This window comes from Pseudophryne corroboree, chromosome 1, assembly GCF_028390025.1.
Source record: "Pseudophryne corroboree isolate aPseCor3 chromosome 1, aPseCor3.hap2, whole genome shotgun sequence".
Taxonomy (NCBI): domain Eukaryota; kingdom Metazoa; phylum Chordata; class Amphibia; order Anura; family Myobatrachidae; genus Pseudophryne; species Pseudophryne corroboree.
The window spans coordinates 631997405-632025301 of NC_086444.1; the positions used below are offsets into that span (position 1 = coordinate 631997405).

Consider the following 27897-nt stretch of genomic DNA (forward strand, 5'->3'; position numbering starts at 1 on the left):
ATATGATAAAGGGGAGAGCTGATGTGCAATGTCAAATATAGTAGCTAATCTGGAGAAGGCATCTCAATCGCTCATTTAGTAGACCATTCGGGGGTAGGCGCCACGGGTCTTCTAGGGGAGGTGATAGTGAGATGATTCCGGATCTCATCAGGAAGAGAGTCAAAGATGCCAAGGGACCTAAGGAGGTCGTAGCCTTGGGCGAGCGTTTTAATCGAATGGTGAGAACCATCTTTGGAAACATGAAGTTGAAACGGGAAACCCCACTTATACTTGATGGAGTTGTCTCGAAGGACCTTGGTGATAGCGGTAAGGTCTCTGCATTTTCGAAGTGTGGAGGGGGCCAAGTCCCGGAAGATTTGCAGTTGGGTTCCGGAGTAAATAACTGAGTGATGTTCCCGAGCCGCCATCATGAATTTCTCTTTTGTTTTGTAATAGTGGAACCGCAGGATGACATCCCGGGGGGGTTGGGTGGGGGGAGGACGTGGGCGCAGCGCTCTATGCGCTCTATCGAGAAGGAGGAAATCTTTAGAGACCTCAGGAATCATAGTCAGCAGCAAGCCCTCCAGAAAACTCGGGTGGCCCTCCATAGAGACGCTCTCCGGTATGTTGCGGATCCGGATATTGTTCCGGCGATTCCGGTTGTCCATGTCCTCTAAGTGGTCTTCCTGCTGGGCCATATCCGCGCGAATCTCTGATAGCTCCTGTTCGACCACTACCTGATATTGGCAGACTTCATCCACTTTACGCTCCAGGGAGTCAGTGCGGGTGCCCAGATCAGCGAATTCAGTTCTGAATTCAGCTAGGACCGACCTCATTTCCGTCTGAATGGTCTTAGTGACGATAGCAATTACATCTTGGGTCGTGAGACCAGTCTTCGGAGAAGGAGCATCATCGGTATCCGACATTGGGTCCACGGTGGGGGAGTTATGAGGAGTAGCGCCTGCTTTCTCCCAAGCCCGGAGGATACTAGGTTTAGCCAGAGCAGGGGCTTTGCGGTTCCTCTGTGACATAGTGGAATGAGAGAGGTAGATGGGTAGCAGCTGAAACTATCGGTTCAGTGGAACAGTTGGTACAAGTGTGAAATGGGTTAATGATGACTCCTATAGACCCTATAAGTAGTATCAAGATGAGCCCCTAAGCACTATATGGCCGCAGAATGATTTAGCATAAAACAGGCATCTTGTATTCCTCACATCGTATAGGACGAGGTAAGTAGTAATCATGTGTGGTGTGAACCAGTGATGTAGAGTAAGGTAAGTATCCTCCACAAAAGCCAATTTCGGAAGCCAAGCGGTGGGGGAGAGCACGCCAACACGGCCACGGACCAGCCAGCGACCGGTGGCAGTGCAACAGGGCTGAGTAAGGATATATATACTTTATCTGCTTCTGTGCCCCACGGTATCCCAGCGTTGGCAGGGCGCTAATCATAGGCAGCCGAGCCCAGAGGGGGGGGGGGGGGAGCAGGGCCACTGTCCGGTGCAGCTGGAGTGAGCACTGCAGCCAGCGGGTCCGTGGAGCCCCAGGGAGAGCCGCTATCTGTGCACCAGGCAGCGGGCAGCGAGGGCCGTGTCAAGCCGCCCCCACTCGGGGAGCTCAGGAGTCAGTTACCTGCGGGCAGAAGGAGGAGAGCGGCTGGCGGCAGGAGTGAGCGCGGGAGCCCAGCGATCCTGCTCAACGCGGCGCCGGAGCCCAGCTGACGGGATGTCACGGGGAATAGCAGCCGGAGGGAAGGTAGCAGCTCACACGGCCGATGTCCCGACGCCCAACGATCTCCACAGTCGAAAGCAAGATGGCCGCCGCTCGACTCCCCGTCCCTGCGGGCCGCGTCTCCTCACTCGTGTCCCGTGCGCGGGGGTCGTAGAGCGGCAGGTGGGAGGTTGAAGAAGCTGCTCGGATGCCCGCAAAGTGTATCCTGGGGACACGGAAGGCACCGCAGAGTCGGCAGTGCAGCTCCGGACACACAGCCCGGTTATGATCCCAACTCCAGGCCCCGGCTTCACGTCGGGGGGAAGGCCGCAATCCGCAGGAGGGCTGAAAAGCGCTCCCCGACTCCGCGGGACCCCCCCAACAACTACAGCAGGGTAAAAGGGGCTACAGGAGGCACTCCAAGGTTCCGAGGGAGGCAGCAGGCAGATGTGAGGAGTTTAAAAATAAGGTGCCCTCAGGAGCAGCCAGAGAGCACGTCCTCTCAGTGTGATAGCCAGGCCACTCCCCCCCCAAGAGATTTATTTATTTATTAATTTATTACCAGTTATTTATATAGCGCACACATATGCCACAGCGCTTTTTACAGAAAATATCTGGACATTCACTTCAGTCCCTGCCCCAGTGGAGCTTACAATCTATATTCCCTACCACAAGTACACGCACACACATTCACGCTAGGGTTAATTTTTGTAGGGATCCAATTAGCCTACCAGTATATTTTTGGATTGTGGGAGGAAACTGGAGTACCTGGAGGAAACACACGGAAGTACGGGGAGAATATACAAACTCCACACAGTTAGGGCCACGGTGGGAATCAAACTGATGACCTCAGTGATGTAAGGCACTAATGCTAACCATTACACCATCCATACTGCCCAAGAGATGCCATATTAGCTAAGCACAATATGCACACCATCACATGAAAACAATCCATTCCCTTTCCCAGGAGCTGATGTGTGCTGAGACAGATGAGATTCCTCCACCATCTTGTGAGATACCAAAGAGACCAATTCCACAAATGAAGAAGTGTATTCCAAATGGATTGCATGTTGAACTGCATATGCAGTGTCCACCACTCTTATGCAGTTTCAGAATGGAACACTATGGAAATCGACAGAGCCAAAGATGATTTGGGGCTGTTTATAAGAGATGTAGGAGCATAACATGGAGAAGGTGAATTGGATATTCTAAAGGATTTGGTCCAGATTTTTGGCAAACATGACCCTCTGACAGTGTAGAAGTATCACCGTAGAGGGTATGTCCTTGGTGAGTAAGAATTCAAAATTGAAAGTGAGCTCCCTAGAAAGCAAAGTGCAGTAAGCACTGGAGATCCCACCATAAAGGGATATGAAGCATCCTTGAAATACTGGGATGTCACAAATACCCCTTCCCTCATCGTCTGAATAACAGACTGATGGGAGTACAACTTTAATTGTTCAGAAGAACTGGAGCGGTTAATGAATTTTCCAGGGGCCTGTCACAATCTTTCCTGTTTCAGTTTCCTCTTCACTCAAAGGAGACTCCACCATTGACTCATCTTTTTTTTTTTAAATATATTTATTGGTTTTTCAAGTATAACATTGACAACAAACCCTTGTTAGGGAACAAAAGCCACACAGAGCGGCGAATCAAAACATCAAAAGGGTAGATTCCACAGGGATTGTAAACAGCCGTAAACACATTTAGACAAAATACATACAAACTATCCCCATCAGATACCATTACATCAATAGTCAATGTAAAACATATAATGCAAGAAATGAGGGAGGGAGGGAAGGGTGGGGGTGGGGATGGGGGGATTGGGTAAAGTGGTAGAACCATCCTCTTTATCTGTGTTTAGGATCAGGAACCTGGGCTTGGCATAATCAGTATGCAGTTATACAGTACTACATTTATTAAAGAGGAAGTAGTTCTTTCCAGGCAAAGCGCACTGAGTCCAGACATTTCTGCCTATGTAACCAAATCAGAAGGGTCAGTACTCGATACTCGTATAGTACCGAAACAGAGATATATGTATAAATAGGCTTCTTAGACAATTTAGGTGACCTCAGCTTCTATATCTATAAGATTAGCTGTAGAGGGACTATTGGGGGAAATCAGTTACCGACCCGCGAATACATATTCAAGGGCTTCAGTACATAATCTATGCAGTCACATCTAGCTTTTATACTTGTAACAGGGTTGGGTAATCTAGTATAGTATAAATTTTAAGTTGTTCAGAATCTGATTTGGATTCTATAAAAGCCCCCCACTTTCTCCAAAATTGACTGCCTGTATGGTGCGGTTCACCGAGCATCTCATACCTTTCAAAGTACATATATCTCAGCAACAGCGTGTCAATCTCTCTCAACGTAGGGGTATGGCGAATTATCCATGAGTTGAGGATAACTTTCTTTGCCACCGTTACCAACAGAGACAAGAAAGGTACAAGGGATTTCCTAGCATCTGGCAGATTCCATTTGTCAAAGTTGGCAAAAAGCAGAGGTATTGGATCTAGGGTCAAGGACAATTTAAAAGTCATATTCACATAATGTAAAAGTTTATACCAATACTTTTTAATTTTGCCACAGGACCACAAGTTATGGAAAGTCGAGGCTGATGGAGCATCACATTTCGGGCATCTGCCAGTATCGTCCTCAGCATAATGTGCCCGTTGGCTTTGGGACACATATGCCCTCTGTATTGTCTTAATGTGGACCTCCTGAAGGACCAATGCCCTAACTATGCGGAGGGTAGTATCATAATATTTAACCAATTCATCAGTTGAGGATAAAGAGGATATATCCCTCATCCATAGCATCGGCAGTCGCTGGGGTATAGTATGTGGAGAGTGTGTTAGTAAAAGCGAGTACAGGAGTTTGGGTTTATATTTATTATTGATGAAACTAGTGATGAGTGGTTGTAAAGGGTCTTGGGAAGGTAGTGTTAATGTAGACGCAGCTAGGGAATGGGCATAATGCTGAATCTGTGCTAAGGCGTACATACTATTTTGCGGGATGTAAAATTCCGAGGTTAAGCGTCTAAGAGACTTTACTTGACCGCCCAGGTCAAAGACCTGAGATGCCATTCTAAGACCTTTATATATCAATCTGCGACACACCGGGTTTTCCAGCCCAGGTGTAAAAGAAGGATTACCCCACAGTAGAATCCAGTCAAGTCTATGCGGTGATCTCTTAATTTTCACAGAGACTGCATTCCAGGCCTCATATATATCTTTAAACAGTATATTATTACGTATATGCGCTGGTAGCAACTGTCGTTTGGTTTGAATCAGGGCGCCCGGGGAAAATGGAGCAAAGAGTGCACAATCCAGGTCAGAGTCCACATAGTTGTTGTGTTCTAAGACCCAGTCCATGGCTATTCTAAACAGTAGCGCCCTCGAGTATAGCAGTAAGTCGGGGAAACCGAGGCCCCCCTCCCTTTTTGAGCGTTTCAGTTTCCAGGATGCTATTCAAGGCTTTTTTGATCTCCATATAAACCTGGTGCACAATCTGTTGAATTGTTTAATGTCTGTCATGGTCAGTTTTATTGGGAGAAGCTGCATGGAATACGTTAATCTTGGTAACAGAACTGTTTTAATCACCTCAATTCTACCAAGCAATGATAGAGGTAAATCATGCCATTTTTCCATTGTTTCAGCTATCTTAGCAATAATCGGAGTGAAATTTAGCCTATATAAATCTACTAGTCGTCTAGGTATCTGGAAACCCAGGTATTTAATGTGATAAGACACCACCCGGATGGCCTGCAGTGCTGCGCATGTTTGTAAGTCGGGAGAGTGCTCTGATAAAACTAACAGTTCAGACTTGCTGATATTTATTTTATACCCTGAAAATGTCCCGAATGTTGAAATTATGTCTAAGGCCACAGGGATAGAGTGTTCGGGGTGTGAGAAGAAAAGTAACATATCGTGAGCGTATAAGGATACTCTGAGGTCCTTATTCCCAATTCAGATACCCGTATACACAGGGCCGGATTAACAATGGGGCGGATGGAGCTGCAGCTCCAGGCCCCCCATTCAAAATAGGCCCACAGGATCCCTTGCAGTACTGCCAGTGTTGACAGGAAAAAGTTTTTCCTGTCACCACCAGCCTAGCTCACTCTCCCCCTGACCAGAGCCGGCCGACATTAGTCCCTCCTATGTCAGACTGTGGGACATTGCCACCCTAAGCAGTAAGCACCACCTCCCAGACCTGAAAGAAGCTCCTCCTCTGGGATCCGCCCACAGCTCAGCCTCTGGGATCCGTCCACAGCTCTGCCTCTGGGATCCATCCAAGCTCCGCCCCCGGGACCCGTCCAAAGCTCCACCTTCGGGATCCATCCAAGCTCCGCCCCCGGGACCCGTCCAAGTTCAGCCTCTGGGATCCGTCCAAGCTCCGCCCCCGGGACCCGTCCAAAGCTCCGCCTCCAGGATCCATCCAAGCTCCGCCCCCGGGACCCATCCAAAGCTCCGCCTCTGGGATCCATCCAAGCTCCACCCCCGGGACCCGTCCAAAGCTCTGCCTCCGGGATCCATCCAAGCTCCGCCCCTGGACCCGTCCAAAGCCCCGCCTCCTGTGCACCATTGGATCATAGATAGCCAGAAGCTTTGCAGACTCTGCTGACAGTGTTAGAACTTTGAAGCTGGATCTTCAGCAGGTGGGTAGAGCTGGGGGTCAGTGGGGTTGCCGGGGAGGGGGGGGGGGGGGGTTGTGAGTAGTAGATCATTTAGGACAGAAGTCTACTACTAGTTTGCACAGAATTTCACGATGCACCGTTAACACAGGGGTCGCAGCTCTTCCTGTGAACATGCTGCACCACCACCCCCATCCCATTTTTACTCCTCCCCTGTCATCTGCTGCTCTTACACCGGTATCTAACCTCTCCACCTGTATCTCCCCCCTCCCCACCTGTATCTCCCCCCTTCCCACCTGTATCTCTCCCCTCCCCACCTGCATCTCTCCCCTCCCCACCTGCATCTCTCCCCTCCCCACCTGCATCTCCCCCCTCTCCACCCCTTCCCACCTGTATCTCCCACTCCCCACCTGTATCTCCTCTCCCCCCTCTCCACCTGCATCTCCCCCCTCCCCACCTGCATCTCCCCCTCCCCACCTGCATCTCCCCCCTCCCCACCTGTATCTCCCCCCTCCCCACCTGCATCTCCCCCCTCCCTGTATCTCCCCCCTCCCCACCTGTATCTCCCCCCTCCCCACCTGTATCTACCCCCTCCCCACCTGTATCTCTCCCCTCCCCACCTGTATCTCCCCCCTCTCCACCCCTTCCCACCTGTATCTCCCACTCCCCACATGTATCTCCTCTCCCCCATCCCCACCTGTATCTTCCCCCTCCCCACCTGCATCTGCCCCTCCACACCTGCATCTCCCCCCTCCCCACCTGCATCTCCCCCCTCCCCACCTATATCTCTCCCCTCCCCACCTGTATCTCCCCCCTCCCCACCTGCATCTCCCCCCTCCCTATATCTCCCCCCTCCCCACCTGTATCTTCCCCTCCCCACCTGTATCTCCCCCCTCCCCACCTGTATCTCCCCCCTCCCCACCTGTATCTTCCCCCTCCCCACCTGTATCTTCCCCCTCCCCACCTGTATCTCCCCCCTCCATCTCCCCCCTCCCCACCTGTATCTTCCCCCTGCCCACCTGTATCTCCCCCCTCCCCACCTGTATCTCCCCCCTCCCCACCTGTATCTTCCCCCTCCCCACCTGTATCTTCCCCCTCCATCTCCCCCCTGCCCACCTGTATCTCCCCCCTCCCCACCTGTATCTCCCCCCTCCCCACCTGTATCTTTCCCCTCCCCACCTGTATCTTCCCCCTTCCCATCTGTATCATTCCCCTCCCACCTGTATCTCCCCACTCCCCATCTGTATCTCCACCCTCACCAGCTGTATCTCCCCCCTCCCCACCTATATCTTCCCATCCCCGTCTTTATCTTTGTCTTCCTTCACACCTGTGTCTATGCCCCCTCTCCACTGACAGTACTGCAGCCAGATGCCATCACCACTAGCTGCAGCAAAAGGGTGACCGGAGTGGCCCCAGGGGGGGCCCTTGTGGACTGTCACTACCACCTCTCAGCTACTGACTTCAGCCATTATATGGAAGGAGGACACATCTGTTGTTCCAGGATCTAAACAGGAAGTGGCTATATTATTTGGATATTGCTTTACTTAAAATAAAAGCGTACCTTTATTGGACTATCCAGCATTATTAGGACTATTCTCAAAAGATAATTATTTGTTTTAAATCCCCATACCCTCCAACATTTTACACATAAAAATTGCTACAAATTAGAAAAGGGGGCATGGCCACGGGTAAAGAGGTGTGGCCACGCCCCTTTTCCTGTACTTTTGGTACAGTTGAAGATGTTTATGTGTATATGTTGCAACAGGGAAGCGCTGATATAGATGCACATTCGGGTATGGGTCGTTGGCTCGACCCAACTTAGGTCGACCACTGAAGGTCGACATTGCTGTTAGGTCGACAGGCAATGGGCATTAGGTCGACATGTACTAGATCAACAGGTAAAAAGGTCGACATGAGTTTTTGACTGTTTTTGGTGCGTTTTCTCCGCAAAGTGATGGGGAACGCCAATTAGTGCACCGTGTCCCCTCGCATGCTTCGGGCGCAGGTTACCATTCCAATCATAGTCCACGTGGATCGTTAAGTATGAAAAAAATTAAAAAAAGCATTTTTTTAAACTCATGTCAACCTTTTGCCCTGTCGACCTAGTACATGTCAACCTAACGCCCATGTCGACCTATTGCCTGTCGACCTAACAGCAATGTCAACCTTCAGAGGTCGACCTAATGACTGTCGACCTAAGTTGGGTCGACCTAACAACCGCATCCCGCACATTCAATCTAATGGAGTACTGATGAATGCTCTAATTGAGAATCTTCAGCTGCATGTCCTCTTTTAATTGCACACTTTTTTTTTTAGGAAAACATTTCTGTTTCCTTTCCACCTGTGTCTATACCACCTCCCCACCTGTGTCTACTACCTCTCCACCTGTGTCTCTCTCTCCCTCTCCACCTGTATCTATACCACCTCCCCACCTGTGTGTCTACCACCTCCCCACCTGTGTGTCTACCACCTCTCCACCTGTGTCTCTCTCTCTCCCTCTCCACCTGTATCTATACCACCTCCCCACCTGTGTGTCTACCACCTCCCCACCTGTGTCTACCACCTCTCCACCTGTGTCTCTCTCTCCCTCCCCACCTGTATCTATACCACCTCCCCACCTGTGTGTCTACCACCTCCCCACCTGTGTCTACCACCTCTCCACCTGTGTCTCTCTCTCCCTCTCCACCTGTATCTATACCACCTCCCCACCTGTGTGTCTACCACCTCCCCACCTGTGTCTACCACCTCTCCACCTGTGTCTCTCTCTCCCTCTCCACCTGTATCTATACCACCTACCCACCTGTGTGTCTACCACCTCCCCACCTGTGTGTCTACCACCTCTCCACCTGTGTCTCTCTCTCCCTCTCCACCTGTATCTATACCACCTCCCCACCTGTGTGTCTACCACCTCCCCACCTGTGTCTACCACCTCTCCACCTGTGTCTCTCTCTCCCTCTCTACCTGTATCTATACCACCTCCCCACCTGTGTGTCTACCACCTCCCCACCTGTGTCTCTGTCTCCCTCTCCACCTGTATCCCTACCACCTCCCCACCTGTAAGACTCCCCCTCTCCACATATTGTATGTTTCTGCCTTCTCTCTACCTGTGCTTCCACCACCCTCTCCATTTGTGTCTCTGCCACCTTCACTACCTGTCTCTCTGCCACCTTCACATCCTGTCTCTTTGCCACCTTCACTACCTGTGTGTCCACCCCTATACCTTACTACTAGTACCTCTGCCTCGTTCGCCACTTGTGCCATTGCCCCCTCACTGCCTGTTTCTCTGCCCTCTCCCCACCTGTGCTTCTGCCCTCCTTTCCACCTGTGTCTCTGCTCCTATCAACCCCCTTCTCTGACATCCACCCCACCTATGGTTCTGCCTTCTCTCTACCTGTGCTACCACCTCCCTCTCCACCTCTGTAACTACCTTCCACTCCACCTGTGTCTTTGCCTTGTCTCCATCTGCACTTCCGCCTCCCTCTCCAAATGCATCTCTGCCTCCCTCCCCACCTGTATGTCTACCCCCTTCTCCACCTGTGTGCCTGTCTTCTCCCCATCTATGCTTCAGTCTCCCTCTCCAAATGTATCTCTGCCTCCCCCCCACCTGTGTCTCTACTCCTTTCACGACCCATACTTCCACCCCTCTTGCCACCTGCGCCTCTCACAAACTGTGTAGAAAAGAGGGCTGTGCCTGATAGACCAAATGTAGCAGCAGTTTCATCATTGGAGCCATCAGAGTTCCTAATATGAGTCATGCAGGGGACCCTGAATACAATGTGAAGATCAGGTCAGTAGTCTGTGTTGGGGGTATGTCCTGCACATCCCTGTTTGAAGATCCTGCTGACGCCTAAGCCAGCCACTAAGCTGATGCACTGTAGTGAGTATTCAGACATCCAGCATAGTCCCTCCCATCCCCAGGACCAGGTACGCACCCCTCCCTGCTTCTATACCCAGCTCTCCCCCTTTTTTTCCCACTCCTTCCTTCCTCAGGCTCACCCCTCCTTTCCCTCTATCCTGTTTGTACTGCTTCACTCTAAAGGATGAGGTGTGAGTAGTTAACAGTAATGTAGTGTTGGGAGGTAGATTGGTGAGGTGTAGTGCGGGGATATAGTGTGGGGAGGTAGCGTAGTGATATAGTGCAGGAATGTAGTGTAAGTAGGTAACAGTAATGTAGTGTGGGGAGGTAGATTGGTGAGGTGTAGTGCGGGGATATAGTGTGGGGAGGTAGCGTAGTGATATAGTGCAGGAATGTAGTGTATGTAGGTAACAGTAATATAGTGTGGGGAGGTAGATTGGTGAGGTGTAGTGCAGGGATATAGTGTGGGGAGGTAGCGTAGTGATATAGTGCAGGAATGTAGTGTAAGTAGGTAACAGTAATGTAGTGTGGGGAGGTAGGTTGGTGAGGTGTAGTGCGGGGATATAGTGTGGGGAGGTAGCGTAGTGATATAGTGCAGGAATGTAGTGTAAGTAGGTAACGTAGTGTTGATCGGTGAGCTCTCCCCCCCCAGTCAGCTGACACCGGAATCCTGCTCTGTGACACCGATCAGCTGTCCTGTAAACCGGTACCTCCATTTACAGTGTATGAGATGCCGGTTTACAGCTCAGCTGATCTGGGTCCCACAGAGCAGGAGCCCGGTGACCATATGACTGGGGGGGAGAGCTCACTGATCACTGTGCAGCTTAGTGTAAGCAGTGGTGGGAGGGGGTGTCACGGGTGTGAAAAGGGAGTAGCCGGTGGCGGCGCATGCGCTGTACAATCTCAGGGTATTTTTCATGAAAAAGAACTTTCTCATAAGCTCTGTCCCTGTATCATACTTGCCTACCCTCCCGGAATGGCCGGGAGGCTCCAGAAAAACGGGTGACCCTCCCGGCCCCCCGGAAGAGCAGGCAAGTCTCCCGATATCCGCGGGTCACCCCCTGCCCGCCGCCCACTTAACAAGTAAAGTAGGCGGTCCGGGCAGGCGATGACGCGATTCTTGTTGAATCGCGTAATCGTAACCACGCCCCCTGCTGTATAATGCCGGTAAATGCGGCATTACACAGCAGGGGCGTGGCTTAAATGACGCGGTCCAGAAGCCACGCCCCGTTCTGCCTCTGGCCCGCCTCCGTTTCGCCTCTGGCCCGCCCCCTGTCACGTCACCTTACTGCCCGCCCCCCCTGCTGAGCCGACGGGCTACTCTCTCCCTGAGAGAGCAGCCCAGAAGTCGGCAACTATGCCCTGTATGCCATAATTGATACATCCTTGCTATGTATTCAATCATCTCAATGCGATTTTGGTCGAATTTATCACATTCCATGCACATCTCAGATGCGGATTATGATAAATATGCCCCATAGTGCGGCGATGTAGTGTAATAGTGATATAGTGAAGAGATGTAGCGTGGGAGGAAGGAAGTGCAGTAGTATGCCACTACACCCCCCCTGCCCTCACAGGTAGAAATTCTCTGTGACGCTAATCACACCAACTGCGCGACATGTAATAGGCCCTTCATAGATTTCAGCTCCAGGCCCGTGTGGACCTTAATCTGGCACTGCGTATACAGAGGGGAGTGTCTTAGGGATATCGCCAGTGGTTCTAAAGCCAGTATAAACAAGAGGGGGGAGAGAGGACAGCCCTGCCGGGTGCCTCTCATTATCTGGAAAGGAGAAGACAGCAAGCCATTGCATATAATTTGGGAGGAAGGACTAGAGTATAATGGGGCAGATGTATTAACCTGGAGAAGGCATAAGGAAGTGATGAACCAGTGATATGTGCAAGGTGATAAAGGCACCAGCCAATCAGCTCCAATATGTAAATTAACAGTTAGGAGCTGATTTGCTGCTGCCTTTATAACCTTGCACATATCACTGGTTTATCACTTCCTTATACCTTCTCTAGGTTAATACATCTGCCCCAATGTTTTTAGAAAAGAGATAAACTTCTGTGGGATTGCAAAACGAGCTAACACGTCATAAAGATGATCCCAGTGCCCCATGTGGAAAGCTTTTTCTGCGTCCAGGGAGAGAAGTGCTCTGGATGTGTTCGACATGCCGCACTGGGAGTCACAAACCGCCGCCAACAGTCTCCTCACATTTGCCATCGGGTTTCTGCCCGCAACAAATCCCGTTTGGTCTCTGTGAATAAGGGTGGGTAGCGCCCGACTTAGTCTGGATGCTAAGATTTTGGTCAGTATTTTGTATTCAATATTTAATAGCGATATTGGCCTATACGACCCCGGGTCAGAGCGGTCCCTATCTGGCTTCAGCAGTACCCTAATATTGGCTGTATTATAATATAAAGGCAGCTCGCCTGTGTTTAGTATAGAGTTAAAAACCATAACCAATATGTGGGTAACATGAGGAGCTAACAGTTTATAGAAATCTGTCGTGAAGCCATCCGGGCCCGGTGCCTTCCCCCCTTTAAGCTGGGAAATAGCGAGGGACACCTCATCCTGAGTTATGGCACCTAATAGTGAATCTCCCAAGTCAGGCGACAGCTGCGGAACAGGCAGGCCCTCCCAAAAGAGGGACGTCTCCGGAGAGGACGCTGGTGGGGCTGCGTATAATTCACCATAAAATTCCGACAACACTTCCGCTATCTGCGTGTCAGAGGAAGTTAGAGTGCCATCTTTCATTTTCAGGGGATATATTATAGAGGGTGTGCGCTGTCCATTTAATAAGTTTGACAATAATTTACTCGACTTGTTAGCGAATCTATATGATTTGCAGTTTTTTGTGAAGGTATAAGAGGCCTCCATTTTAATGAATATACCCTCAAAATGAATCTTGGCTGTAAGGTATGCCTCTCTGGTGGTTGGGGATGGGGATAAAGAATAAAGTTGAAAGGAGGAAGTAAAAGTCGCTTGGGCTGCTAAGTAGTCTCGGAGTGCCTCCTTTTTGAGGGCCGTGGAGTGAGAGATGATAACTCCCATAACCGTCGCCTTAAAGGCTTGCCAGAACAGCACTATATTGTTCTCTTTCGTCTCTAGGTTATCATGTAAGAAATTTTCCCATGTTCTAAGCCAGGCATGTCCAAACTGTGGCCCTCCAGCTGTTGTGAAACTACATATCCCAGCATGCACTGACACAGTTTTGCTGTCAGAGAATGCTAAACCTGTGTCAGGGCATGCTGGGATATGTAGTTTCTCAACAGCTGGAGGGCCGCAGTTTGGACATGCCTGTTCTAAGCACTAAATCCCTGAGAGTCTGTGAAGGTTTGAGGGAAGAGGGACAGCGCCAGCGAAAACAATTCCCTTTATCGGGGGACATTTTAATATCCGCCCATACCACTGCATGGTCCGAAAACACGATCGGCTCCATACATACATCAGAGGCTTGTGGAAGTATGGCCACGGACATCAAAATATAGTCTATTCTAGAGAGATTATTAGTAGCTGCAGAGAGGCAGGAGAAAACGCTGTCAGTTGGATGTAGAGCACGCCATGCGTCCGCCAATTGAAGCTCTTTCGCTACCTGTGGGACACCAAATCGGGGCACCCTAACCTTGGTACCAACAGTGTTCTGTCGGTCCAGCTGGACAGCAGAGATTAGATTCATATCTCCACATATGATCATGGACATATGTGAGTATGGAAGCAATAGTGTTACTAGCTTCTGCAGGAAAGGTTTTGAGTATACATTGGGGGCATATATCGAGGCGCAGAGAAACTTCATCTGGTCATACAGTAATTGACAGACAACATATCGGCCTGAAATGTCAGCTATAATATCAGAGACATCTATTTGAATGCTAGATCTTGCAATAATGGCCACCCCTCTGGCTTTAGAATTAAATGAGGCAGACGTCAAAACCTTCCATCCAAGTATGTTAAGTTTAAGTATTTCGCTAGGAATAAGGTGGGTTTCTTGTAAACATACTACGTCCAGGCGTAGTTTACGTAGGTACAATAGCACACACTTTAGCTTTTTAGGCGAATTAAATCCCCCTACGTTCCAACTACCAATTTTCAACGACATGGACCCAGGGCATGAGGGGATTGCAGTTCAGTGTGCCGAAAGGCTTATAGATAACCTCGAACCCGGGGCTAATGGTTCGCCATAAGAGCCCAGGATAGCATAGGTACTGACTAGCATCATTGACAGCAGGATGGTCGAGGAGAGGCAAGGGCAGGAACAGAAGGTAGGCCTGTGGTGTGGCCAACATAAAAAGAAAATAAAAAACACAAAATAATAAAAAACAGCACATAACACATTTAGAACTTCCGAACATGTTGAGTAACTCTCGGTTACTCAGAGTCATTGTCATGCAAGGCAGGTACTCCAACCGCCGGGTCTCCACCCCCATCAGAACATATATAGTGCCAGGGTAACAAGAACTATAAGTTACCGGTAGAATTACGTGCCCTCAGTGCCATAACAGTACAGCAGCTGGGTATATCATGAACCGTGGAGCTGCGGCAGCACAGCAGCGTTAACATAATCCTCCAACATCAAACTATCAATATACTACAACAGCAGTGCTTAGTATCTGAAAGGGGAGAGCCTAGATCATCCATGAAACCAGGGAAAACCCCACAATGTGGAGGGGAGGGGGAGAAGGGGGGGGGGGGGAGCGTGTGAGGGCTCTCTCCCATCAGGAGAAGTAATGATTAAGTTAGTGGCATATATAGATTCACGTGACGCACCTACACTTGTCATCCCAATGGGAGATGGGCAGAAAGAATGCAATATATTGGAGACCTCTAATCTAGCAGATGGGACACTAAGAACAATAGGTCTAACTGGGGAAACAAACAGTTGCAAGAACATATAAATGCCGGCACGGATTATTGATACCAGTAGGGATGTTCAGTAAGAACATACTCGTAGCGTGCATTATCTATCAATTACTGTGGAACTTGGTGATATATATTCAGCAGCAGTTCATAATGAGTAGTCCCGATACAGTGTCGACAGGAGAGTGTGCGATTACATCATAAGGTGATGCTCCACATTAAACTGGTATTGAAGATCCCAGGAAACTCATTCACAATCAGACATCCTAGAGACATAGGCACCTTCCGTGGACATCTCCGCTAGGTAGGCCTCTGCATCTCTCGGGGACAGAAAATCCTTGAAGGAGGAGCCATTGTATAGGCGCAATCGCGCCGGGTAAAGGAGAACGAACTTTCTGCCGTCTTGTATAAGCTTGGAGCATAAAGGTGCGAAATCCCGCCACGCCTTTGAAAGTTCTGCAGAATAATCTTGGAAAATTAATATTTTATGGCCTTCCCATGAAAGCTGACGCTGTCGACGAGATGCCGTCCACAGCAGCTCCTTGTGAAGGAAGTTCAGCGGTTTAAAGATAATAGCACGTGGTCTGGCTCCCTCTTGTGGCCGTATTGGGCCAAGCCTATGAGCCCTTTCTATAATAAGGTCAGAGCATCTATCTTTCACCCTCAGTAAATCAGGCAGAGTCAATTTAATAAAATCAAATAGATCTTGGCCCTTGACAGACTCCGGCAAGCCTATAATCCTCAAATTCCCTCTACGAGACCTATTTTCCAGATCTTGGATTTTATTGTGCAGCACATGTATATCTTTGGTATTCTGGGATGCCGACTTTTTAAGATTCGCTACATCTGCAAAAATGTCTCACCCAGTCTTTGTTCCACATTAAGAACTTTTTGTGTGAGATGGGATAGTTGCTTATTAATACCAGCCGTCTGCTCCTTTAACATGGGGGCTATGGCAGCCTGAATTGTAGCTATCATGTCTCCGTTCAGAGCTGTGCTGCACTGTACCTTTTTAGTAGTTGTAGCAGGGCGTGAGTCTCCTTCAGAGAGGTCCCCTTCCTCAGCCTCGTGGGTGCTGTCCTCTGGCAGAAGAGGTGACAAATCTCGCTGCACCCGGCGGGAGACGGCGTCCAGCGCCATCTTGGTTTGAGAGGGTCCCCCGCTGCTGTTTCTCCTTCGGCGCTCGCGATCTGGGCATGACAGGAAAATACCTGTCCATGCAGCGGGATGCGGCGCCAGCAGTCTCCCACAGCTGGGGTCCCCCAAGAGAGGCTAAATAGCCATGATTAAGGAGGTGAGGGTGGCCAGCGGTCCGGAGCTCCGGGGACTAGCGGCCGCACATCAGAAACCGGAAGCGGAAGTCCAATTGACTCATCTTAAGCAGTCACCAGGAACGTAATTTGCAGGGAAGGATGCAAATTGTGTTTTAAGAAAGAAATATTGTTCCTTTGAACAACATTTGAATTACACTAGGAGAGAGGAATGAAGTGAAGTTTTGCAGTGCCATGTGGCACAACACAACCCACAGCTGTGTCCTCTAAATGATAATTTTGAAAAAACTTGATTTACTTGTATATTATCATAGCATAAGGCAGAGGTTCCCAAACGTGGTCCTCAAGGCACCCCAACGGTCCTGGTTTTAAATGTATCCATGCTTGGCTACAGATGACTTAATTAGCACCTTAGTCAGTTTGTTTTAACCATCTGTGCTGAGCCATGGATATACCTAAAACCTGGACCGTTGGGGTGCCTTGAGGACCACGTTTGGGAACCTCTGGCATAAGGATTTGCATTGCCAGAATACATAGGCGTGCGCAGCTAATTTTATTAGGGGGTGCACCACCGAAGGGGTGTGTCTAGCACCGCCTTTTGGGCATGTCTAGCACTGCCCAGCAACATGTCTAGCACTATTTTACATTCTCTCAGTAAAATCACATAGCTTAATTCTACTTTCTCCATAGTTCCTAATAAAACAAATAGATATAATACACCCCAGAGAAATCAAATTAAACATTATGCTTTGACCACGGGCCTGTACTAACTTTCCACTACGGCATATACCCGTGTCCTAGCTGCCGCTGCACCCTATCGCTGCTTACACTTCCCCAACCTATACCTCTATACCTGACCCTGTGGCGGAACAAGAGAGTGATGGACCTAATTGCATATGCATTCCCCCCCACCCCACACTTTGCACCCATCCGACACCGACACCCTGATTTTGAGTAGACCACTCTGAAAAATACAGGCGATTTAGGGGGACGAACATTTGAGTTTTAACATAACATGAAGTTTAAAATGTACACGTGTCAGAGCCACAATTGCCTCTTTCTATGCCATCAGACCCATCATCTGCAGGACACCAGCATTTGTCACACATGTCCCCATGCTCACCAGCTACTGACAGTAGTGCCCCTTATTCACATTGTACCACACAGTATGAGCCAAAATTTACATTATGCCACACAGTATGAGCCGAATTCACATAACGCCACACAGTATGAGCCGAATTTACATTACGCCACACAGTATGAGCCAAATTCACATTACGCCACACAGTATGAGCCAAATTCACATTACGCAACACAGTATGATCCGAATTCACATTACCCCACACAGTATGAGCCGAATTCACATTACGCCACACAGTATGAGCCGAATTCACATTACGCCACACAGTATGAGTCAAATTCACATTACGCAACACAGTATGAGCCGAATTCACATTACCCCACACAGTATGAGCCGAATTCACATTACGCCACACAGTAAGAGCCAAATTCACATTACGCCACACAGTATGAGCCAAATTCACATTACACCACACAGTATGAGCCAAATTCACATTACGCCACACAGTATGAGCCAAATTCATATTACGCAACACAGTATGAGCCGAATTCATATTACGCAACACAGTATGAGCCGAATTCATATTACGCAACACAGTATGAGCCGAATTCATATTACGCAACACAGTATGAGACAAATTTATATTACGCAACACAGTATGAGCCGAATTCATATTACGCATCACAGTATGAGCCAAACTCATATTATGCCACAGTGTATGAGCCGAAATTCACATTATGCCACACAGTTTGTGACCTTATAATTATTATCATCTTAGACAAGCTGCAAATCCGAAGCTGTGTGATCACTGTGCAAGCAAGCACCTTCTATTATCCATAGTCACCAATTGTGTAATTAAACAATACCTACTGGACAATATATGCTGTACAATATGCGGTTCACTGCTATACATAAAAATAAATAGATTGAAAGGCATATATATATATATATATATATATATACATACATACACACATACACGGTATATACAGTATAAATATATATACTGGGTATATCACAGATCGACAGAAAAATAGATATGGGAAGGGACAGATAAAATATGATTTATATATATATATATATATATATATATACACACACACACAAATACATGTATGTGCATGTATATATAAACTGATAGATAAAATTATACTGTATTTTATGAATCAATTGCTTCTTGATTCTGCAGCACCACCAGTGTTACTCACAGAGTTACTTCACACTGACATCACTCAATCCCGGACCTCCGCCGCCAGGTGAAGAGACACGGGAGATGAAGAACTAGCAGCGCCACGTTGACCGGAAGTATTACCCGCACACTCCCTGTGACACCTGCTCCCAGTCTCCCTATATGCAAGTCTCAGCAGAATGGTGGCGGCTCCCAGTCCCCCCCAGAGGAACGCTGCCCGTTGTGCGGCGGCACACTCTGAGAGAGAGACCTCGGATGAAGCTAAACGCGGGTGGGCGGGAGTTGAGCGCAGGCGGACATCATCACATCACATATCAAGGTGATGTGAGGCCGCCGACACCGACCAGTAAAGTACACTTACAGTACTATCAGCAGGCAGCGGGGGCCGGGCACAGCAGTGGGGGGAGGCACGGGAATGATGAGCGAAAACTGTGCTACAGCAAGCGTGGCGCCGGACATTAGGGGGTGCCTATCAGAAACACCCCCATAATAATTTGCCAGAAAATTAGACATCCTTGAATCCTCCTCCAGGGAATACTGTGCATGATATTGTTCACTGTTTGTATTACTGATTGCCAAAGATGTGGATCTAAGAGAAAGGGGAGAACATTATGCTCCCTGCCTTCCCTCTCTCAGCACTCACCTGGATACTATCCATCTCGGTTCCCTGAGCGTGGCCTCCCTGATGAGGAGAGGAGGTGGCTTTGGTCTGCCTGGCATGACTACTGTGAGTCACCAATGAATGGCCCATATCTACAAGTGTTAGAAAAAAATGCAACACTATTAGAGACAGAGGCCTACATGGCTGCATACATAACAGTACATATATAATATACACATATACTGTACATATAGACACATGCTTACAAATATATACAGGAATATATGAGAAATGTGCTGTAAAATACAGTAGCAAAGTGTTCCATAGTGCATAACTGTCAGTGAAGCTACAATAAAATAGCCCTGGAAATGTTTTTTTGGATCCGAGATTCAGGCTATGGGGGTCATTCCGAGTTGTTCGCTCGTTGCCGATTTTCGCAACGGAGCGATTAAGGCAAAAATGCGCATGGTTCGCAGTGCGCATGCAGTTAGTATTTTAACACAAAACTTAGTAGATTTACTCACGCCCGAACAAAGAATTTTCCTCGTTGAAGTGATCGTAGTGTGATTGACAGGAAGTGGGTGTTTCTGGGCGGAAACTGGCCGTTTTCTGGGAGTGTGCAGAAAAACGCAGGCGTGCCAGGGAAAAACACGGGAGTGTCTGGAGAAACGGGGGAGTGGCTGGCCGGACGCAGGGCGTGTGTGTGACGTCAAACCAGGAACGAAACTGACTGAACTGATCGCTATTTGTGAGTAAGTCTCGAGCTACTCAGAAACTGCTAAGAAATTTCTTTTCACTATTCTGCGAATCTTTCGTTCGCAATTCTGCTAAGCTAAGAAACACTCCCAAAGGGCGGCGGCTTAGCGTGTGTAATGCTGCTAAAAGCAGCTAGCGAGCGAACAACTCGGAATCACCCCCCATATGCGTACATTTTTTTTAAAGCGCCAATCATTCACAAGGCAAAGCCAACCTGGTTTTGCCTTGTAAGTGATTGCCACTTTAAAAAAACTTACAAGTTCGACCGGAATCTTGGCGCTGCGACCGTCTTGCACTGCATTACATCCAGCCCATAAGGTCTGAAGCTTTGATTACATGGTCTAAATGGTTGCATGGAACTCCTTGGTGGTATGGTTTAGGGTGATTCCCAATAGGTATATAAATAATCTGTAAATTGTCTATAAATATAGTTTGGTATATGCACTCCTCCGACTGCATCCCCTTTCATCATACCACATCCTGCCTTGTGCTCAGAAATGTGGAGCGTGGGGGCTTCATGTGTCAGACCAAACTTATAGTGAGAATGTGCAAGACCATTTCCTACCGAGCCAAATGTAGGCATACTTACATTTCCTATACATGTTTAAGTACAGAATGAGGTATGGTTTTATTCCTACAAGTGAATTCACAGGCTCATTAGTAGAATAGATTTGAGGTAACTGAGCTGTGAATGTACACTGCCACTAATCAGTGGTGGACACAATAAGGGTCATTCCGAGTTGTTCGCTCGTTATTTTTTTCTCGCAACGGAGCGATTAGTCGCTAATGAGCATGCGCAATGTCCGCAGTGCGACTGCGCCAAGTAAATTTGCTATGCAGTTAGGTTTTTTACTCACGGCATAACGAGGTTTTTTCTTCGTTCTGGTGATCGTTATGTGATTGACAGGAAGTGGGTGTTTCTGGGCGGAAACTGGCCGTTTTATGGGTGTGTGTGAAAAAACGCTACCATTTCTGGGAAAAACGCGGGAATGGCTGGAGAAACGGAGGAGTGTCTGGGCGAACGCTGGGTGTGTTTGTGACGTCAAACCAGGAACGACAAGCACTGAACTGATCGCAGATGCCGAGTAAGTCTGGAGCTACTCAGAAACTGCTAAGAAGTGTCTATTCGCAATTCTGCAAATCTTTCGTTCGCAATTTTGATAAACTAAGATTCACTCCCAGTAGGCGGCGGCTTAGTGTGTGCAATGCTGCTAAAAGCAGCTTGCGAGCGAACAACTCGGAATGACCCCCAATACTAGTGTTTAGTGTACGGCAAAGTATTTGACAATTGCTACCTGGTGCCATGGGTTCAGATAAGAGGCTGCTCTTCAGTTCTGGAGACTTGAAGGGACGATGTATGCTTGGAGGGGAAGGTAGGGATCGCTCCATGGCTCTTACATCTAATGCAGAGTATGAAACACCACGGTTTAACAACAAAGGCTGATGGGGGAAAGAGACAAAAAAGGCAAACAGAATTAATTAGTCTTATAGCTCAAAACGATATATTAAAAAAATATTGCTGGTGTGAGGATACAGAGCTCTTTAGGTCAGCCAACTGGTATGTCCATAGGTCCACCTTATGCATCATCCCTGGCCTTTCTGCTACCTTAATATGGGATAACTTACCAAGCAAATAGTGGGTTGAAGACTCACCCTTTAAGCATATGACAAGATATACACAACACACAATAATAGCACAAATGTGACAATACCAGGGGGTTCACAACACTGATAATAAATCTCTCCCATAACTCACCATATCTTTGTTCCAATCATTTGTATGTGCTGCTTAGCTATTCTCTACACTACTTAACACATTAGGTAGGTGATGTTCAATAATTTTCCACTTTTGGAACATATTCCCAGTTGCAAAGTTCATGGAGACTTCACAAATCACTTATGGTGAACCCTCATTTATCTGCGACTAGTACAACAGAGTCCATAGCCCTGCTACACCATTGTCCAGGAGATAGTGGGAGGCATCCTGCCTGTGTATAGATGTAACGGCAAGGAGGCTTAGTAGAATACACAACAGGCATATTTACACAAAGGGGGTCATTCCGAGTTGTTAGTTCGTTATATTTTTCTCGCAACGGAGCGATTAGTCGCTAATGCGCATGCGCAATGTCCGCAGTGCGACTGCGCCAAGTAAATTTGCTATGCAGTTAGGTATTTAACTCACGGCATTACAAGGTTTTTTCTTCGTTCTGGTGATCGTAATGTGATTGACAGGAAGTGGGTGTTTCTGGGCGGAAACTGGCCGTTTTATGGGTGTGTGCGAAAAAACCCTACCGTTTCTGGGAAAAACGCGGGAGTGGCTGGAGAAACGGAGGAGTGTCTGGGCGAACGCTGGGTGTGTTTGTGACGTCAAACCAGGAACGAAACTGACTGAACTGATCGCAGTTGCCGAGTAAGTGTCGAGCTACTCAGAAACTGCTAAGAAATTTCTATTCGCAATTTTGCTAATCTTTCGTTCGCAATTTTGATAAGCTAAGATTCACTCCCAGTAGGCGGCGGCTTAGCGTGTGCAATGCTGCTAAAAGCAGCTTGCGAGCGAACAACTCGGAATGAGGGCCAATAGTAGAAGTGTGTGCAATCCCACTTGGCAACATTTAGGAATTGTCCAATGGACATAGAATAGACACATACATGGTTAACACTGTACAATTCCCCAATATACTTTCCCAAAATAAATATGTAGAGGATATATAATGCTTAGCATGTTCTGATTTTAAAAGTAGTTATTAAGTCATACTTTAAATGGAGCAAATAATTATGTCTGTATAACATTTTACTTTGTTTACTCACAGGTGACATGTCACAAGACAGACTGATCTTTTCATTCCTCATCTTCTGCATCCTTTCCCCCTGCCCCAATATGTCCTCAGTGTCCAGTTCCAGCCTCCGGCGCTTTAGAGACTGTTGAGGAAAGAGCAGTTGTTGCCATTGTTATAAAGCTGTATGACACAGTGCAGAACATCATACTGTATGTTATGTAACCTGACCTCAGCATGTAACATCGCAAGTAAGAGCATACATACCAATATTTTACTAACGTTACTAATATTTCATTAACGCTTTCCAGGAAATCCCAGAAAGCAAGTGTAGTTGGGAGGTGCGAGTGGTGTCAGGGCCATCTTAACAGCATTGAAGGTCCTTGGCAATGCACTGGGACTCCAGCAACCCATTTGAAGGAATAAATAATCGAAAAATTAGCTTACACCTCCTGCTATCCCAAACCACCTCTCCACATGATTCTGTTACGATCCTGATGCTCAGGACAGGGGAGATCTTATGTAGTGAGTCCTGAGCACCAAGACGGAATGCTGGGATTGAGAAATGGGAAGGAAATAGCCCCTAGCACCCTACCTCCGTTGTCTTACCCGTGTTATCAATTCACGCCTGAACGACTATGGTTTCTTGGGCCCAGGGCAGCCGCGTTTGAAGGGCGGATTAGGTCTGCCCAACTCCGATGCCCCCTCAGGTCTTAAAGAGAGACAAGGCGTGAACTGAGACAGAGTAATAACAAGGGGACCTCTAACGGAAACATCCACGCTAGGGGCTATAAACTACCTAAAAACTAAACGTATGTGCGGCACGCCGCCAAAGGAAAAAGAACTACAAAGAAACCACCGTCCACTCCCCTACACGGCACCGCCGAGTTCCGGGGAGGACAGTGAAAGCGGAAACCTCCGCAAATGCACAAATTCACAGTAAAGTAAACACTAAGCGGCATAGGCCGCAACACGCGGCAGAAGCCGCTACTCACGAAACCGGGCGAGAACCCCAGATGACAAACAGGTTTGCAAGGACTAGAAGGATTCCCAGGAGCGGCTTCGGACCTCCAAAGTACCAAAGGGCAGGGAGCAAGATCCACCAAACACGGCTGACAGGAACAGAGTTCTGCAAGGCAGGAACAGCATACAAGAAGCTATCACCGGCGGGGCTGCAGTGTGCTGGCTCACATAAAAAGGCCCTGCTGGCCAATAACAGGAGGGCCAGCAGGACCAGCCCCCAGACCCTAATTACTAGTTGCCGTGCAGCTGCCCTGCTGCACGAGCAACCTAATAAACTATTCTTAGCAACGGGGAACGCGGTCCACCTGTGGCGTCCCCGTTGCTATGCACCCGGCGCCCTGCACGCACGGCGTCCTGCGTTGCCAGGGACCCGGCGGCTATCGTGCGCACGGAGTCCTGGCGTTGCTAGGCGCCGTGCGGGGGACAGGGAAGGAGAGAGGCGCAGTGGCCGTGACCGCTGCTCAGTCAGGGCACGGCCGAAGACCGCCGCGCCTAACAGTACCCCCCCCCCCCTTGAGGAGGGGTTAAAGAACCCCTAGAGCCAGGTTTCTGAGGAAACTCCTGAAAGAAAATCCTCTTCAGCTTGGGAGCATGTAAATCTTTATCCAAGACCCAAGATCTTTCTTCAGGGCCATAACCTTTCCAGTGGACTAAAAAATAGAGCCGACACCGAGAAAGCTTAGAATCTAAAACCTTCTCCACCAAAAACTCTTGTTGCCCCTGAACATCCACCGGAGATCTACCCTGGGAAGTCCTCCGAGGAAATCTCCTGGAAGAAAAATACTGTTTCAAAAGAGAACAGTGAAAAGTATTGCCAATTTTGAGAGATCTCGGCAAGCGTAGCCGAAAAGCAACTGGGTTGACCTTCTTAATGATAAGGAATGGTCCAATAAATTTGGGTCCCAATCTAGCCGAAGGTTGTCGGAGCTTGATGTTGCGAGTTGACAACCATACCTTATCTCCCACCTTAAAAGTGCAAGGACGTCGGAGCCTATCAGAAAATTTCTTTTCTCGGAAGGCAGCTTTTCTCAAGGCAAGGTGCACCTTTCTCCAAATTGTTCTGAGATGGGAGGTTAAGGTCAACGAGGAGACTGGAGAATGAGGAAAAAAAGAGTTGGCTCTAGGATGAAAGCCAAAGACTGAAAAGAATGGGGACTCCTTGGTGGAAGAATGACAAGAGTTATTATAAGCAAATTCAGCTAACGGAAGAAATTCAGACCAATCATTCTGGAGTTTGGCCGAATACAACCGTAAATACTGTTTTAATGACTGGTTAACTCGTTCGGTTTGTCCGTTAGATTGTGGATGGTACCCAGATGTTAAAGAGAGTTTCATATTTAATGAGGCACAAAAACGTTTCCAGAAATGAGCAATGAATTGCGGACCCCGATCAGAGACAATATCCCTGGGCAACCCATGGAGCCTGAACACATGACGGAGAAACAAGACTGCCAACCCTTGAGCAGAGGGTAATCGGGGAAGAGCAATGAAATGAGCCATCTTACTAAAACGATCTACTACCACCCAAATGACTCGAAATCCGGCTGAAAGAGGAAGGTCCACCACGAAATCCATGGATATATGTGACCATGGCCTGAGAGGAACGGCTAAAGGTATGAGTTGCCCGATCGGCAATGAACGAGGAACCTTATGCCGTGCACAAACCTGACAGGAATGGGCAAATTCCCTTACATCTTTAGAAAGACTAGGCCACCACACCGAGCGAGAGACTAACTCCAAGGTCTTAGTGATACCTGGATGACCAGAGACTTTGTTGTCATGAAACTCAGCTAAAACAGTGCCTCTCAGAAATTCAGGGACAAAGAGACGATCAGCAGGAGTCGGTTTAGGAGCCTGTTGTTGAAGCTGGACTAACTGAGTAAATAAATCCTGTGTGAGGCCTGCCCGGATGACAGATGATGGAACTATGGGGGTAGTAGTAGGATGGTTATTGTGAACCGGAAGAAAACAACGTGAAAGGGCATCAGCTTTAGTATTTTTGGAACCGGGCCTGAAGGTGATAATAAACCTGAAACGAGTAAAAAACAATGCCCAATGTGCCTGCCGAGCATTAAGCCGTTTAGCTGACTCAATATACTGCAGGTTCTTATGGTCAGTAAACACTGTAATAGTATGCCTAGCTCCCTCCAGCCAATGCCTCCACTCCTCGAAAGCCCATTTAACTGCCAGCAATTCTCGATTACCAACGTCATAGTTGGATTCTGCGGAGGAGAATTTCCTGGACATGAAGGCACAAGGGTGTAATTCCTGAGACTTCGGATCTTCCTGAGATAGGATAGCCCCCACTCCAACCTCTGAGGCATCTACCTCGACTATAAAGGGGAGCTCCGGGTTAGGGTGCCTGAGAACAGGAGCCGAGACAAAGGCCTGTTTTAAGGCCCGAAAGGCAGACTCGGCTGCAGGCGACCAATTGGAAGGGTCCGCTCCTTTTTTAGTCAATGCTACTATAGGAGCGACCAAATCAGAAAAGGTATGAATGAACCGCCTATAATAGTTTGCAAACCCTAAAAAGCGCTGAATTGCTTTTAAATTTGTGGGTTGCGCCCAATTAAGGATGGCCTGGAGTTTTTTCGGTTCCATGAAAAATCCCTGGGGAGAAATAATATACCCCAAGAAGGACACTTCCGTGATGTGAAAATCACATTTCTCTAGTTTTGCGTATAAATGATTCTCCCGTAGTTTTTGAAGAACCAGACGCACATGGGTAATATGTTGTTCCATAGACTCAGAATAAATCAAAATGTCGTCTAAATAAACGACAACGAACTTTCCAAGAAAGTCACGAAGAACATCATTGATGAGGTCTTGAAATACCGCAGGAGCATTTGACAGCCCAAAGGGCATCGCCAGGTATTCATAATGACCCGACTGTGTGCTGAAAGCCGTCTTCCACTCATCCCCAGATCTTATTCGGATGAGATTGTAAGCTCCTCTAAGATCGATTTTTGAGAAGATAACGGCAGAGCGGAACTGATCAAAAAGTACTGAAATCAAAGGCAAAGGGTAGGTGTTTTTAACAGAAATTTTATTCAGAGCCCGAAAATCAATACATGGTCTGAGCGACCCATCTTTTTTCTCAACAAAAAAGAATCCTGCACTCAAAGGAGATTTCGAAGGCCTAATGAAGCCTTTTTTCAGGCTTTCCTGGATATAATTATCCATAGCCGTGGTTTCTGGCCCGGAGAGGGCATATAATCTCCCCTTAGGTAAAGTGGCCCCGGGAACTAAATCTATAGCGCAGTCATAGGACCGATGGGGAGGCAGAACGTCCACATTACCCTTGGAGAACACATCAGCAAAATCCTGATATTCCAGAGGAATAAGTTCTGGGGTAACTGCCGCAACCCGGACAGGATGGGAAATACACTCCTTAACACAAAAAGGACCCATTGGGAAATCTCCCCAGACCGCCAATCTATGGTGGGATTATGAAAGGCAAGCCAGGGGTGACCCAAAACTACTGGAACTGCCGGACAATGTGTAAGGTGAAATTCTATTTTTTCTGAATGTAGGGCCCCCACTGTCAGCAATACTGGAGGTGTGCGGTGAGTAATAACCCCATTGGAAAGCGGACCCCCATCCAAGCCGTGCATGGTGATACGTCTATCTAAGGGTATAAGTGGAACGCCTAAAGCCTTAGCCCAAGCTAAATCCATAAAATTTCCTGCAGCTCCACTGTCGACGAAGGCCGACACCAACGAACTGAGGCTGCCAAAGGAAATCTTTACCGGAACTAATAGAGAATTATTAGAGGAGATTAACTGCAGACCCAAGTGAACCCCCTCACAATTCACTTGGTCAGAGCGTTTCCCGGCTTGTTCGGGCAGTTACGTGCGATATGTCCCTTACCACCACAATACAAACAAAGACCAGAACTTAACCTTCTGGTTCTTTCCTCTGGGGACAGCCGGGAGAGACCCATTTGCATGGGCTCCTCGACGTCCTCAGGAAAAGTATATACACATGGATTAGGCCTAAAAGTTGTTCCTCTTTCAGCCCTCCGCTCTCGGAGACGACGATCAATTTTAATAGCGAGCTCCATGAGTTTGTCTAGAGTCTCAGGAGCGGGGTACTGAAGGAGACTGTCTTTAATCACTTCCGACAGTCCGAGGCGAAACTGACTGCGCAGGGCCGGGTCATTCCAGC

The 27897-nt window shown here is 48.2% G+C and overlaps 1 protein-coding gene across 1 annotated transcript in view; it reads right to left on the reverse strand.

The window, feature by feature from the left end:
- MEF2B (myocyte enhancer factor 2B) overlaps positions 1-27897 on the reverse strand; it is a 71908-nt gene that overhangs the window by 24253 nt on the left and 19758 nt on the right. The window contains exons 3-5 of the mRNA XM_063954759.1: positions 22742-22852; positions 21229-21373; positions 19220-19329 (exon numbers count right to left, since the gene is read on the reverse strand). Of these exons, the coding sequence (XP_063810829.1) occupies positions 19220-19329; positions 21229-21373; positions 22742-22852 (366 nt within the window). The remainder of the gene's footprint in view (positions 1-19219; positions 19330-21228; positions 21374-22741; positions 22853-27897) is intronic.